At 40.9% G+C, this 15,381-nt stretch overlaps 1 protein-coding gene across 1 annotated transcript in view; it reads left to right on the top strand.

The window, feature by feature from the left end:
* Window positions 1-663: 663 nt before the first annotated feature.
* The window catches only part of KIAA0930 (KIAA0930 ortholog), a 33,324-nt gene continuing 18,606 nt past the window's right edge, over window positions 664-15,381 (top strand). Inside the window, exon 1 of the mRNA XM_009873710.1 lies at window positions 664-804. Coding sequence (XP_009872012.1) covers window positions 694-804 — 111 coding nt within the window. The 5' untranslated portion in view covers window positions 664-693. The remainder of the gene's footprint in view (window positions 805-15,381) is intronic.

Below are 15,381 nucleotides of genomic sequence, written 5' to 3' on the forward strand. Positions count from 1 at the left end.
TTCCTTCTTCTCCCCCTGCTTTTTCTTGTTTAATTGGAATTCAAGACTTCAAACTCCTTGTTTCCTTGAGGAAGAACTCTTTTTTTTTTTCCCTTGTCAGAGAGAGGGTAAATTACAGTTGCCCCTGCAAAGATATATTCTTGTTCATGTGTATTCTTTTAAGCAAGGTATCAGTTGCTCATTTCTAAAGGATTGACTATACTCTCTGCGAGCAAATAATAAACCTGTTGGCATCTGATGGCTTCACATCGTTTAGTGGAACATATATTGGCACTACATGCCTTTAAAATAACTCCTTCAGGGCTTCTTTGATGTATTCTTGCTCATTGCGCTGATCCCATCCTCCTCCATGGCGCAAGCATAACCAGGGTATACTCATGGGCTCTAATCCTCTTGTTGTGCACAGGAGCAGATTGGTGGCCAGAAGGTGATTTTGGTTAACAATTTCCAAAGATGGGCTGTGGGTTTGTGCCGAATGGCAACTATGCTGCGTGCTCTAGAAAAGCTTACTCTGAGCTGTGCAAGAGTGTTTCTGGCTACAGTTGGGCTCAACAGCACCATGTATAGCAAAGGTTTTGGGTGTCGTGTTAAGCACAATCAAATGTGATATGCTAATTCAACAACTCTTATTTTTTCTCTTTTTTATGCCTCTTAGGATGTTTCAAAGATGACCGTATTGTGTTCTGGACTTGGATGTTTTCAACATATTTTATGGAGAAATGGGCCCCCCGGCAAGACGATATGCTCTTCTATGTCCGTCGAAAACTGTCCTATGTCGGTGGTGATAGTACAGAGGGGAAAAAGGTGAGTAATGATATATATTTCAGCCTGGGAAATTTGAGGTAGCATGGTGTTCTAATTTGGTGTTCTGGAGTACCTGATACATCTGAAGAACTACAAACCCAGGATAAGGAATCTCCAGTTCTGCCCGGCACCGACTTCTGGAGGAAACATTCATCGTAATTGTTGTTTAAATTGCTATAAATGCATTCCTGTTTCACATCAAACAATACTGTGGCTTTGTTTAGCCTAGTAAAAGCATGGATTGTTTAACCTCATGTCCTTCCCAGCAAGTTCATTCACAGACCCCTCGTCAATGTGTTTAACTTAACAGTTTAATTGCCTGCTGAAACAACTAAGATGGGGAGTGTGCCTTATAGCACACACAGTGTTTTATAACTCCACTGTTTACATTTTGCTCAGCCTCTGAGAAATGAACCTTCACTGTGACTTCAAAGTAGTTTGGTTGCTTTGTGAAAATTCTTAGTTTGATGATTCTGTGGTATCTGTGCAGCTATCCTGGTTGATTTTAGCTGACAGCTTGGCAGTTCCAACTGCCCTTGTATCTAATTTTTGAGTCTGTCCTGTGTAATGAGACACCAAACAAGTATCCCTGCCCTTTGAATTACAATTAAACAGGTTTATATTTTACTTTGCAGTTTTGGCTGTTCTCTTTTGGAAAGATGGTGTCCAAACACCAAGGTTGTATCATGCTAGCAGCTGATATTTGTAGAAGCTGAATATAACTTCAAGTATCCCTGCCGTGCACCAAACTGTGCACTCTCATGTATGTTCCCAGAAGTTGACTGAAAAGGTGGATGAAGGGGGGAGTTTTCTGGGACCTTGAAGGGCTACAAAAGGAGCTGCACTGTTGGCTCCTTCCATGTTCCCAAGCTGTGCTAAATGGTGATTAGATGTGCTAAATGGTGGTGATTTCTCCACAGGCCACACAGAAGTTGGCTATTAGGTAACTGTAGAAGTGGGTCTTTTTGTAGCTTAGGTATAAAGTGAAGCAAGTTCGTTGTAGTTCTTCCATAGACACTATATGTGTGCTCTGCATTTGCCTGGCAGTTGTAGGCTTGGACTGAAGAATGCTGCCAGAGATGCGCAAGGTGAGTTGTCCTCTGCATCTCAGAGTTTTAGTTTATATGCATGAAAAAAAGATCTGCACAGCTCTGAGCACAGTAGTCTTCTGCAGGGCTGACAGCAATGACAACAGAAACGTTTTGAGCGGGGAGGAGCTGTTTGTCTGAATGCTGACAATAGTGAGGTTTGTTTTCCAAGATGATGGGCTCACACGGCATGTTCACATCATTTGCATGCTGTGGTGTGATGATTCATGTCAGCTAGAAACAAATGTCAATTTATCAAACGATTTTCAGGTTTTGGTGGCTCTCCTGTGTGATTAAAAACTGTTCCTGCTTGTGGGATTTACTGGAGCTGAAGAATTTCAGCAATAACATTTGATTTTTAAGTTGAAGTGTAATAGAGGATAAGCAATAAAAAACTGATAAGATCAAGATTAGAGGTTCTGCTCAATTTTAAGGCTGGATGAGAAGAGCTTTGGATGCAGCTTAGTCGCAACAGCTTCGAGTAATAAATCTCACAATTTGGTTGTGATGATGGTAAACTATCATCACAAATTTTATTTTAAAAGGCCTTTTAAATTATCTACTTCATAGACCCCCTGATCTAACCTATTTTTTATTTACTTCTCTTTTCCACCCCAGAGATTTCTAGACTGCACATGTGTGGGTGAAGCAGCAATTAAGCTCCTAATATGGTCTATGCCAGGGCAGAACTGCCATATCAAGTTCTGAGTTACCTCCGTTATACAGAATCTTGGATCCCAGAGGAGTGCATTCAACTCGTTTCCTTGGCATATCACAGTAACACTCTTGCTGTTTTTCTTATCAAGCTTTGAAGATACTTCTTCTCTCAGCAGCTTTGAGCAAAACCACAGACTGCAGCTGCCAGGACCTGTGCCGGCATGGCGCTGCGGAGCATACCTCTTGTCAAGGTTAAGGAATTTAGCAGACTTATTTTAAGGTAGAATCCCTTGGACTTATTGCTCTTTACACACTGTTGAGTCAAGACTCAAAAAAGCCTCGTTGCTGCTGCCTCACACACCAGCTGAGGTGACCTGTTGGAAAATGTAAGCCCTGATCCTTACTTACAAAGGGTCCTGTATGTTACCAAGCCTATAGCTTTAACAGGTTAAAGTGGTTGGACTTAGGATTCTGATTTTAAAATGGTATTAGATCAAGATTTAATATCTCTGACTCTTTCCAGTGCAAAAGGTGTTTATAAAGGATTATGCTTTGTTAGAGCTGCAGGCTTCTGATCTTTCTGTAGAGAGAAGCTTTACTTTCTCGTGGGATTACAGAAGGTGCTAGTACGTGTTGAGACAACTGCCAAGTAGGGGAACTAAGGTAAAACCGTAGTGCTAGACTAATAGAGCTATGTTGTATTAACCTCTTCAGCTTTGCACCATGCTTTGTCACCTGAAAAGGCTGCTGTATTTATAGGGCAAAACAAAAACTCAAGCAAATTTAAGGCACTGTTGGTCTGTGTTCTGAGCTTGCGTGGGTTTTGGAGTAGGTCCTTTTTCCTTCAGCATGCTGTAAATGTGGAGGACTAGAGTTGCCAAATGCACGGGGTAGTGATTCAGGCTAAGTCTTGTACAACCTTAAGCTGCTGATGTTGTGGCTGTAGCTTCAGAAACAGAACTGAACAGGAGCCATAGTTTATATGTCTATGTGCATCTGGACCTGTGATGTGATAAATATTGGCTGCGGTGGGAGACCACTTAGTTTCCAAAGCTAAATTACTCTAGGCACGTGACTCCCACTGAAAATCACAGTATTTTCCTAGCTGAATCTCTCATTCACTGTCACCATCTGTCTGGCTGGAACATTTGACAATCTGAACTCAGCATCTAGCAGAATCTTAGATTGCTCTCTGTGTTGTACCTTTCAGAGCAGGTTGGTGGGTTTTGTTGAACACTGTAAGCAGACAGGATGTCTGGTATGTTTTGTGGCAGTTCCACATCACCATCTGCATGCTACAGAGAAACAAGTGTCCAAAAAATCCATCTTTTTTGCCAAATAAATTTTCTGCTTATACATGGATGGTATGTGGGAACAGTGATCACAACATGTGCAAGTCAGTGCAGAGAGGCAGCTGTTGTGCCTCAACTCTTCTGTTGTGTGACATTCATGGTGGTGTTGCAGTGAGTAGGAGCTGTGGCTTCTGCAGAAGAGGACAGCATAATCGCATTGCTCTTACTCTGAAACATGGAAGAAGGAACATAGGAACATTGGCGTTATCAGATTGATACTGTGATTTTTCTGTAAGGAGCTCAACATCTTAAAAGCAAGGATTTGGCTTTTCAGTTATCCTTCTCAGAAATTACTGTGCTATTTTGCTCATGTTTGGTTGTCTAAATAAATGAACATAAAGGAGCTGCTACTTGCTAGATTCCACTTCTGGTCTTTTTTTTTTTCTTTGCAAGACTGCCTCCTTTTCCTATGCGTGCTGTGGCAGGCTGCTTGGCAAAAGCAAAGGGAAGAATGCTGCCACAGGTGAGACAAGAACATCTCTTTCCCATACAGAACTGGATCTGGCCGTCTGTGACCTGGAATACACTTGTGGTGTACCTGGCAGGCTAACAAGCATTCAGGGTGGAGATGCTTTCATATTCTGTCCTATTTCCAGAGCAAATTTATGTCTGAGGCAAAGCAAGCATGCAGCTGGAATACCTTTGCAGTGTCACAGTCAGTAAATTTCAGACTCAGGCAAGGGGTGTGGGCTGCAGGGACATTTTTAATGACTTACTTTTTATTGCTTCCAGTCTCTGAAGAACTCTTCTTAAGCAGTCAGATAGGTTGACAGGAAAGCCAGGATCAGAAGTGAATTTAATATGAATTGCACTGAAACATGGCAACCCTGAGTCACATGCTTTGTTCTCTGTGGCAGAGAGAACCTTCTTTGGGAAGAAAAGAAGCCTAGACCTGGATCCCCCATCTGATACAATTGCAATGAATAATTCAGTATCAAAAATGCAGCATAAGTGAGTCACTAAGGGGTTGAAGGACAGATGAGCACTGCTAGGCTGGACTTTGCACCCTGAAAAGGTAGAAGTGTCTACTTGGAACTCCCTGAAAGACTCATCAGGCTACTAGTTCAGAAAAGCATTTTGTGTGATGTGTGGATTACAGTCAGTGTCAGCTTAATCTTTTCAGTGTTGAAATTAATATGCAGTTGAACTGAAGCTTTGGAATATTGTAATCAAGTCTCTAGTAACACTAGTAATTAGAACTTAAATATCTAGTCTATACACCAGATTTTTTTCCTCCCGCTTTTTCTGGTCAGTAACCCAGTTTATGCATTTCCACTTCCAACAAAGTTGATTTGAAATACAATCATTTGTTAACATTCTGTAATCTTATTTCTCCCATGTCTTTGCTGCCTTTGTTACTGATGTAGTGTACCTTCCCTTGTTTTACTGACTGTATTCTGCAGGAGGCACACTATGCATCGCTTCGGGCACTTGTGCTTTTCTAGGGAGGATCTCAAAAAAGCTGGGAAGTAATATTATAGGAATAAGGTAACATCAAGCAACTGGTTACATCTAAAAATACTGATTACTCCGTGGTCTGGAGCCATATTTGATAATGCTTATGCAATCACACGTGTATACTATTTTGATTTTTTGAAAACTGATTTTAGCAGATTTATGGAGCATTTGAATGAGGGAATGAAAGTTGATGTGATTCACAGTGCGAGCGTTGGGTAGCAGCTAGGGTTACTTTGTCAGTGTCTCGAATACAGTGATTCCCTGACTTACTGATACTGATCATCATATTCTAACTCTTAGCCTTGTCTTGCTTAGCCACAGTTACAGTGGCTTTCTTGGTGCCAGAACTGTGCTGTGGGAAAGCAGTTTCCACATCCTTGGGTGTTTTATGCTTTGCATGTTTTTCCCCTCATTTATATGAGTATCATCAAGGATTCAGACTCTACCAGTAATTTGAACAACTTGCACTTTTCTTATTTTTAATATTTCATACCTCTTCTGCAATTGCTGGAGTTGCAAAGACAGAGCTAGACTTCTTGATTTCTTTTCACAGAAGTAATTTCAATTATGGTTGGTTGAAGTCAACTTTTATCTCTGCAGGTCCCATTAGCTTTTCTCAGTCTTATAATTTACTTGTTCTTCTTATTGCTTCCTGTTTTTCTTCTTCATATAAAACAGGCAGATACTGGGAACAGTTAGACGTGTAGGCTTGTTAAATCTTTGTTTTCTGTGTCTGTGACTTGCCAATCCAGAAGCAATGTCTTGTGCTCATTGAAGAGAAAACAGAGTATGTTTGGTAGGAATTCCTTGTGATTAAGAATTACTTTTGCAAGAGCTGTAGTTAAGTTTAAGGTGATTAATATCAAGATACAAACTTACATAATAATGAAGAAAGTGAGAATTCAGTGGGGAAAACACAATCTCAAAGCAGTGCAGTATCTAAAAGAAACTAGTGTTTGCTGTGTGCCTTCAAATGAGGGGGGCCAGCAGTATTTTCTGCTACAGATTGCTGAAGTGCAAAGGTTGCAGGAGGTGGTTTTCTTTGAAGAGGCAGGAAGCTACTGTTTCTAGCTGCCAACTGATGTTATAGATCGCCCTGTGTGCCTTTTACTTTTGTCTGACTTTTAAAAGTTTACCATTCAGTTCAGACCTAGCCAGAGACCAAAGTCTGTTCTTCCCTCAAAAGCGCAGTTCTGTGGGAGGAGAGGATGCCCACAGATTGATGTTTGCAGTGATGCATCATCTTTTCAGAAAGGGGTTGGGATGATGAGCAGTGCAATTACCCTTGAATTTGGGTGGCACAGCACTTCTCACTCTAAACTAAAATGTTGGCTCTAGGGCAGTTTTATGTCATTAAGCTTTTGTCTGCAACCTGATCAGTAAATGACAGGAGAAAGACTGAGTTGTAAGGAATTACGGCAGCACTGAAGACTACCTCAGTAGTGGGAACAGCTTTGCAGAACCGAATATTGAGGGTAAAAGAACTGGGAGGGAATAAGGGCTACCTGTGAGTTGACTTCACTGTTTTGAGGCTTAGACTGCATCTGTGCTTGTTCTGTGAGCAGGCGATGCATCTGCTGGTCCGTGAGGACGGTTATCTCTGTTATCCCCAGCCAGAGCCTTTTGGCGTTACCCTGTGTTAGTCCATGGAACATACTAGAGGTTCGTGTAATGAAGTGGTGCAAGATTAGAGTTTTAGCATATCTTGCTCAGAGTTTTATTCAAGGAACAAAGCCTTGTTTTGCTTTCCCTCAGGGGTGTATGAGACTTTCTTCCTAAAAGCTCTTGGTTAGCTGTTGGTTATTCACTCAAGGTTTTAGGTCCTGTTTGATTGTTAGAGGGGATCTTACTCTCTGTAAAATCCCAAATTAACTATGGAAACAAAGCATTCTTCTAGCTCTTTGCATGATAAAAGCTTAAGTGATTGAGAACTATGCTGGTCCTTATCAAATATGGTGAAATTACTGTAGTTTTAACCTCTGCAACTACTATCAGTTCTCAGGAATAAAAAAATGATAGTACATATCATGCTGATGATTCTCCTTTTAATGGCTGTCTCTTCCTTCTTTTCTGCTGTGACTCCATTCTTGCAGTATTTCCTAAACACTTCCAATGTATCTGTCGAGTTTCATGACTCTAAGTGGAGTCTTTAAGTGACAACAAAATGTAAATTAAATTTTTTTAATGAAATATTTTACTGACCTTTGTATTTTTGTACCAGATAGAAATGTTTTGTGCAATCATGTTTTCTTCTTAGCTTCCCCAGCACTCATTACCTTATATATAATCATGACTGTTGCTTTAGATATTTCTTACATAAAGATTAATAAACCTTACAAGATCTGTAGCTTTTAGTGATAGCACTGCAAATAGGTCTGTAAATCTAGTGCATTACCTTGGTCCAAAAGAAAAGGTCCTGTGTGATGAATCTTCGTATTAGTGAATGTTATATGTAATGATTCCTCTTTGAAATCTGATCATAGTTACAGGGGTTTGCTTAGTCTTTAAACTTTTCAATCTGGACTATTGTAGATACACCAATGTAAAATTTATTTTGATGTGTGTATAAGTTACAAGTACTTGGAAAATCTTGAGGTGAAATTCCAGCTCCTCTGAAGTTGCTGGGGATCTTGCCATTCACGCCAGTGGGCAAGAATTTCATTCTTATTAAATATAGACGGTAAAGTAAGCTGAGCTGCAAAATAATACAGCCAGGTCTATCGATCTGGCTTATCTCTTGTAGAAATCCACTTGGACTAATCTTGTTTCTCTTTTTGTCTGCTGTGACTCCATTCTTGCAGTGTTTCCTGAGCCCTTCCAGAGCACAGCTCATCTCCCTGCTCTTGTCCTTCCAGCAATGCCCCCATGCCTCTTAACCTGTGTGGTCCTTTTCTGTCTTTTCGGGTGCTACGAAGGCAAAAGGGAACCAGTGGTGTGGGTGGTCCATGACAAAGGGCATCTGAGAAAGATGGAGCTTCCCTGGCCCTTTGTCAGTGATAGGAGTAACGTGGAGGTGTCTGCTGATTGTCACGATGGCACAATTTGTGAGACCTCTGTTCAGTTATGTCTTAAGTTGGCCAACACATTTGAAAGATGGGTGGGAGTGGGAAGGAACTCAGTTGTGTAAGTCCCATTTTCATAAACCAGATATATTTTTTTTTCCCTTTTATATACACCATTACATCAGTAACCCTACAGCTTTTTACACATATAGCCAGTTTGCCCTGAATTGACATCTGCCTGGTAATCTCACGTTCACATGAGATGATTGCTGCTGTTGTGGAGCTGTGAATAAACTTTCCTGGGTAATTACATCACGGAAAAGATGAGCAACTGCTGTTGGGCACGTGACTTGTCCCATTTGGACCTTTGAAGGAGGCTCTGCGAGACACCTGGAGTCTTAGATAACCTTCTTGTTCTTCTGATTCATCCAGAGCCTCTCAGAGTTAGAGTCAGTTTTTTAGATCATTTACTGCTCTTTCTGTTGGTTTGGCTTTTGATTATGCAAAGTAGTTGTGGGGACAGAATTCAAAGTAATTAATATTGAAGCAAATTTTTAGGAAATGGGTGGGTTTATCTGTAGCTGAACTTTGCCTTTTGCACAAAACAATTTACAGTTGCTGTATTGCAGTGGGCTTTGTTTCAGCTTTACAGCTAAGGTTTCAAGTTGCCAGAGCTGCTGCGCATTATGCTGCTTTTATGTGGGGTCCAGAGTGCGTTCCAGGAGGTTCAGGTGCAAATTCTGAGTGGTTAATGGTATCTGGGAAAAGGCAATTAGAATTTTATTTTGGAGGAATTTCTTCTTATTCTCAACAGTTGCTACCAGTGAAAATTACAGTAAAAATTACATCCTGAGAAGAAAACTTCCTATGATATCTGGAAGAGTTTCATTATTTTTTTTCTATTTTAGTACATTGTTGCGCTGTTAAATATAGTCTTAGATACAAATGTGCCAGGAATCTGTTCCAAATCTTGTTGTCCGTTCTGCAGCTTTTCTGTGTGACAGAACGGGGGATGCACCCTTCCCATAGGGCTTCTCTGCATGCTCTAGAAATTACCAGACGATTTTGATTTTCTTCCTGTATAATAGAGATGGGTCTGTCAATGCTGAGTGGATGAGTGAACAGATGGATTTTCATGGGTGACTTGCTTGCATCAGTTCATGTTGTCGTTGGGTGTGTACTCTACAACGATGCTTGGCAGCCTGTTACAAAACACAAAAATGCAGCTTCGTGTACAGGTCTGTGTTAGTGCAACTTCTCCCATCTTGTTAAATACACACAACGTCAAAGTTTTTGGAGATTAGTGACCTTCATGTCATTTGTGGTGATTTCCTGTTCTGACAAAATTTTCTATTTCTGTGCCAAAGAGTCCTGGCAGCTCCTGGGATACTATCTTTTTCTTTTGAATCGCATCACGTTGTTAATACACTCTAGTACGTAGGCAAGGACACAAGGAATGATCTACATCTCGGTGGTCTAGAGATGGGGAGTTTTGCTCCAAAGAATGGCGTTGTAATGGTAACTCCATGCTGTAGTGAAAGTTTGGATGTGTTTTGGCATATTTTTGGCAGGCCAGTTTCAGCATAGACAGCCTTGCTGCTATGAGCTGGAGAAGGTGCTAAGGCCAGAGATGTTGCAAAAACTTGAGTATTTGTCATGCAGATCCATACTGGTAGTGGGTTTCAAGCAACAGTCTTATTTACCATATTTCCTTTTTTATAATGAATTACTTTTACTGCCTCCTCAATAACAAGATGAGCAAGAATCACTGCACATAAAGTCCTTTTCTAGTACTGGGTAGCTTTGGCTCAGACTGAATCTACCTTCTAATATCTGCTAATTTCAGACCTGACACTTGCTGGTAAAAATACCATAAAATGTCAAAACCAGAACAGAGTGCTCCACATGCAGTCATGGTCATGGAACTTATTGTTTTTTTAAATTTAAGATTTTTTTTCTTTTATATGTGAAATCAATATATCCCATCACCAGTCTATTAAATTAGCTTGAAACATTTATGAGGCTGATTCAAAATTTAGGGTTGCTGCATCTTTAAATAATATTCTGGAAGTTATGGGTGAGGAGGGGCTACGTGTATTTTTCTTTTAGTTAACTTTGTTAGGAGCAACCCAACTGAGATTTGAAGTCCTTCAGAGCTATAGTGAAAGTAAAACATAGAAAGTGAATGCCCTTTACCCATTTGCATTCTAATGGAAGTCCCGTTCTATCAGAGGACCAGAATTGTTTTCTTAATGCTTTTTTTAGGATGCTTCTAAGCATTCCAGTAGCTTATTAGAGCTTATTGCTTCCTCCAAAATGCATTTGTATCAATCATAGCCTTGGTGACGTTAGTCACGGAGGTGACACAGGAGTCCAGGTTCTGAGAATGCATTGAAGGTACTGTATTTTTGGGTTACGGGAGAGCTGAGGTGTGAGAATTGATGTCTGTATAGGATGGGGAAAAATAGGTCCTTCTGCCAGAAAAAATCTAAAGACTTATGCCCCAAAGTTGGATCAGTTGGTTCTAATGAAAAGCTGCTGTAGTCACAAATTCTCCTTCACATCCATAAACTGTCTTGCTTTAGTAGCACTACTTGGTGCTACATGAAGTGCTTCAAGTTACCTGTAATGTGTGTGTTCAAAGGATCCAGAAAGAAAAGAGTTTTTAACGTTCTGCCCAGCTTTGGAATATAACTAGAATTTACGTTAACATCACAATTAGTTAAATACAATTATTTTTTTTTTTGTCCTAACATTGCTTAATGGATGGCGTTTAGCATTTAGCACCACTTCTTTGTTGTTCTTTATGACTTCATATTTTTTAAGACCTCTTTCATTCCTCTAAGAGAAAAATTTCATCGTGATTGTTTGCTGGTAAAAATGTAATCTTCTTTCACAGTCTTAATTTATAACTGAATGCCTTGTGCTGTGTGAAGTGTGGCATGTATCAGTTATCTATGAGTCTGATATGAAAGCAGTCGAGTATCTCACCTCCGCAGAGGGGCTCTTCTCATGCCCTGAATGCTGGAGAGCCGCCACTTCTGCTCAGGAGGGTCTGGATGGGGTACATGTGTGTTGGTGACTGCCAGCAGTCTGTGAAACAACTCCTTATTTCCAGCTTCACGCTGTGGTTGTGGTGCTGCCGCGTGTGAAGCTGCTAAAAAGGAACAAGAAGGCCCTAACGGCTCAAGTTGCCAACTTGTGCCAAGCTCATGCTGTTGCAGGTCCACAGGTACTGGTACCAAACCTGTCTTGTTTTCTACTGCTGTAGGCTTGGTTGCTGGGCTGAGGGGACAGGACGCCACACAAAAATTGCAGTTTGTGTTATTAGGTGCTTAAATAAGTGCCCATGGAGGTACAAAATATTAGGTCCAAGGGTAAAGTGTTGTCTAGAAATTGGTGACGTACTATGCAGTGCTGGAAAGAGAGTGTTAAAGTGGGAGAAAGTAAAACAAGTGGCTGGTGGATAATGCACAAGAAAAGAGCAGAACAAGCTAGCACTGTGTTTGGGGATGGATAAGAAGCATGGGAGAGAAGTAGTTCCTTTTCGTCAGTGAATTTAGAGGGACAATTTAATCTGGCTAGTATTTAAGGTACTCTTTTGGGATTATACCTCTTTGCTACAGAGGAGACTAGTAAAAGGAAATACTTGGATAGATGTGAGAATGATGCTTCTAATATTGAAAGCCACTAGGCTTCACAGTAGTTAGAGGCACTGTGTGATGGAGGCTTTTAAAACGGAGTGCTGGTGAGCACACGCTGGGGGATAATTCTGCTTTTGTAGAAGGTCAATCAGTTTTTGAAAGAAACATTTTTCTTTTCCTGTTTTTTCCTGATCTTTTGAACCAAACCTGTCTATGTAAAATCCTAACAATCAGATTTCAGTCTCTGTATTGCAGCTGGCTCTTGAGACATGAGGAGTATTTTCTTGCTGAATTTTTATTGTGGAAAAGGTCTTGGATTTTGTTCAGTGTATCTTCTTCCTCTCCCTTTTTATGTTCGATTCCTTCCCCTTTACTGTTTTTAAGTGAATGTGGTCTGAAAAAAACCTGAAAAGTGGTGCTACTACTGTTACCCTGTTATCCCATTAGACTTTTTTAACAGAAAACCAGAATCTGCTCCTTTTGGATGGTTTCTGAATGCCAACAAATAGTGCTTCTTGTAAACCCTGTTATTACTCCATCCTTTCTGTGCTGCCCATCTGACAGCCCATATCAATTTTGATTGTACGTTTCTTTTCAGTTTTTCAAAGCCTTATGTGCTAAGCTGCACAAACAAGGTGACTTTCAATTCACACGGGTTTCATCAAACAATTCTAATGCCTTGGGAACTATATAGAATTAATGCTCCTCCTGATTGAAGTGGTTGGGTTTTTTTTGGGGGGGGGGAGCTAAATATCCCAGTGTTCATATTATTAATATAAATTTAAAAGATTGATTGTATTCTAGGAGTTTTGGTGAGCAAATAGGAATGGTTGGAAAAGAGAATCTAGTTTATTACCAAGATTTTACACTTAGACTGGGGTCTTAGATATGTTTTTCTGGGTTTTATGATAAAAATGTTCCAGCTGTCTGTTAAGTGTCTAACTTAACATGTGCCTTTTATGGGCTTCCAGTACACGATCTCATATGGCTTGAGTTCTTCTGTAAAGATAACCAGTTCAGAATACATATATCTCCGAAAGGCATATCTCAGTGAATAGAATACAATAATGTTAATAGAAGCTTTTATCCTATGCAGATAATAACTCCTCACAGAATCACAGAATGTCGAGGGTTGGAAGGGACCTCAAACGATCATCTAGTCCAGCCCCCCTGCCAGAGCAGGATCACCTACAGTAGGTCACACAGGAACGTGTCCAGGCGGGTTTTGTCTCCAGAGAAGGAGACTCCACAACCTCTCTGGGCAGCCTGTGGCAGGGGTCCGTCCACCTCGCAGGGAAAAAGGTTTTTCTAGTATTTTTGTGGAACCTCCTATGTTCCAGCTTGTATCCATTGCCCCTTGTCCTGTCATTGGACATCACTGAGAAGAGCTGGCTCCGTCCTCCTGACACTCCCCCTTAATGTATTTATAAACATTTATGAGGTCACCCCTCAGCCTCTTCTCCAAGCTAAAGAGACCCAGCTCCCTCAGCCTTTCCGCATGAGGAAGACAACAGTTTTGGTAATAATTGGTGTTGTGGGTAGGAGTAGCTGCAACTGGAAGTAGCTGTGAGGCTCTCCAGGACCTCTGGGGTCACTCCACAGTAGGCACAAGCATTGCAATACAGAAGGTTGTGAAGTCCCAGAGATGGACCATATTCATTCACAAGAGCTGGGCAAGAAGGCAGCCAGCATATTTACCCAGTTCGGAAAAGAAATGGAATGAGGAAGAGCAGGATGATGGTGGGTGCCCTGGCTAGCAGGAGTGGTAAAATGGAGCGGATGAAGAGGGAAGGTACCTTAAGCAGAAGTGCTTGTAAGTGGGTTCTGCAGGGATTGATGTGTGGGATTATAAAGTTACGTGAGATTCAGGTTTGCAGATTACACACATTGGTGCTGCGTAAATTATGAGGGCCTGACCATTAGGCTGTGCAGCCCGATCCCTAGGAAACATGGATCCATTAATTATAGTTCAATACTTCATTGCCAGGAGCGCACACAGGCTCTGGAAGGCACAGAGCACACGTTATTTAGTGTGCAGTCACGTTGCTGTGCAGAAGAAATTGCAGTCCTGGGGGAGTAGTGAAAGGATGTACACCCGCACTGTACTGCTTGCAGAAAACTCCAATACCAAGAAGGTGGAAAAGGAGCACAAGTTCTACAGAGATGTCCTGCTGAGAGGCGTGGATACCCCCTAAAGGAATTTTATCTGGTTTATCTGAAAGACTAACAAATGACCCCCAAAAAAACCAACCCAAAATCAAACAAACAAAAAACCAAAACTGGGTATTAAAGAGCTTCTTACTGTAGTGGAGATAGACATGACAAGAACCAGAAGCTGGCAGGAGGAAAGCAGCTGAATTAAATAAAGTTGCACACTTTCAGCCAAGAGGGTGATTAATCGTTGGAATGAGTTCTCAGAATAAGGTATTTTCCCAGGCACTGTCTAGTCAAATGTGATTAACTGGGTTTTATGAAGAAGTAAGAGGGTAAAATGTGTGTTTCAAGTAGGAGGTCAGCCTAGCTAATGTAATTCTCCTTTACAGCCTTAGCTCAGTGACCCTGTGAAAACTTTATCAAGGTGGCACAATGGGTTTTAGCTTGCTGAAACTGTTGAAGGGTCATAATTTTTGGCTTGAATGAGGAAATACCCAGCTTGGATTTTGGATTTCACTGATAATAAATAATTAATATCTACATGATTCTTTCTGTTAATAAGTTTTCACACTTCCAGGAGGGCACATCTGATCTAAAGCCAGATAAACAAGCATAGAGGTGAAGGATGGCCAAGTGAATCAGCAGCAGACCTGGAAGAAGACCCAGTGTCTCCTGAGTCCATGGCTGAAGCAGGCTGGTTTTCCTGGGAGGACTCAGCTCTCTGAAATCCAGCATGTTCTCCAGTCCATCTAATTTCTTAAACTCCAGAAGGCCAAACTTGACAACATGAGTTAAGCCTAGAATATCACAAAATGGTGTTCTCGTGAAAAGCATGAGGTATACTAAGAAATTATTTATATTTTTATTATTTATATATATAAATATATTGTGTATGTTACTGCACACACACATATATGTGTATATATAAAAATAAATAAATTAGGCTTATATTCACAGTGTGATTTCTATGTAAATGTAAGGCAACAGTTCTTTAAGACAGGTGTTTCTCTTCGTTTAGGAAGCACTGAGCCTTGCACCAGTGACACAGATTTATCCACACTCATGTAATGGTTTCTGTTATGGGGAGCTCATTGAGATTTTGGCAGCACTCCTGTTTGTTGATAGCTGAGTGCTTAGAGGTCAGAACAGTGAACACGTTAGTCCTCTGTTTCCCACGCTCTCAGTCCCAAACGCCTACATTCACCTGAAACGATTCACTTAA

Source organism: Apaloderma vittatum, unplaced genomic scaffold, assembly GCF_000703405.1.
Source record: "Apaloderma vittatum isolate BGI_N311 unplaced genomic scaffold, ASM70340v1 scaffold44957, whole genome shotgun sequence".
NCBI classification, from domain to species: Eukaryota; Metazoa; Chordata; class Aves; order Trogoniformes; family Trogonidae; genus Apaloderma; species Apaloderma vittatum.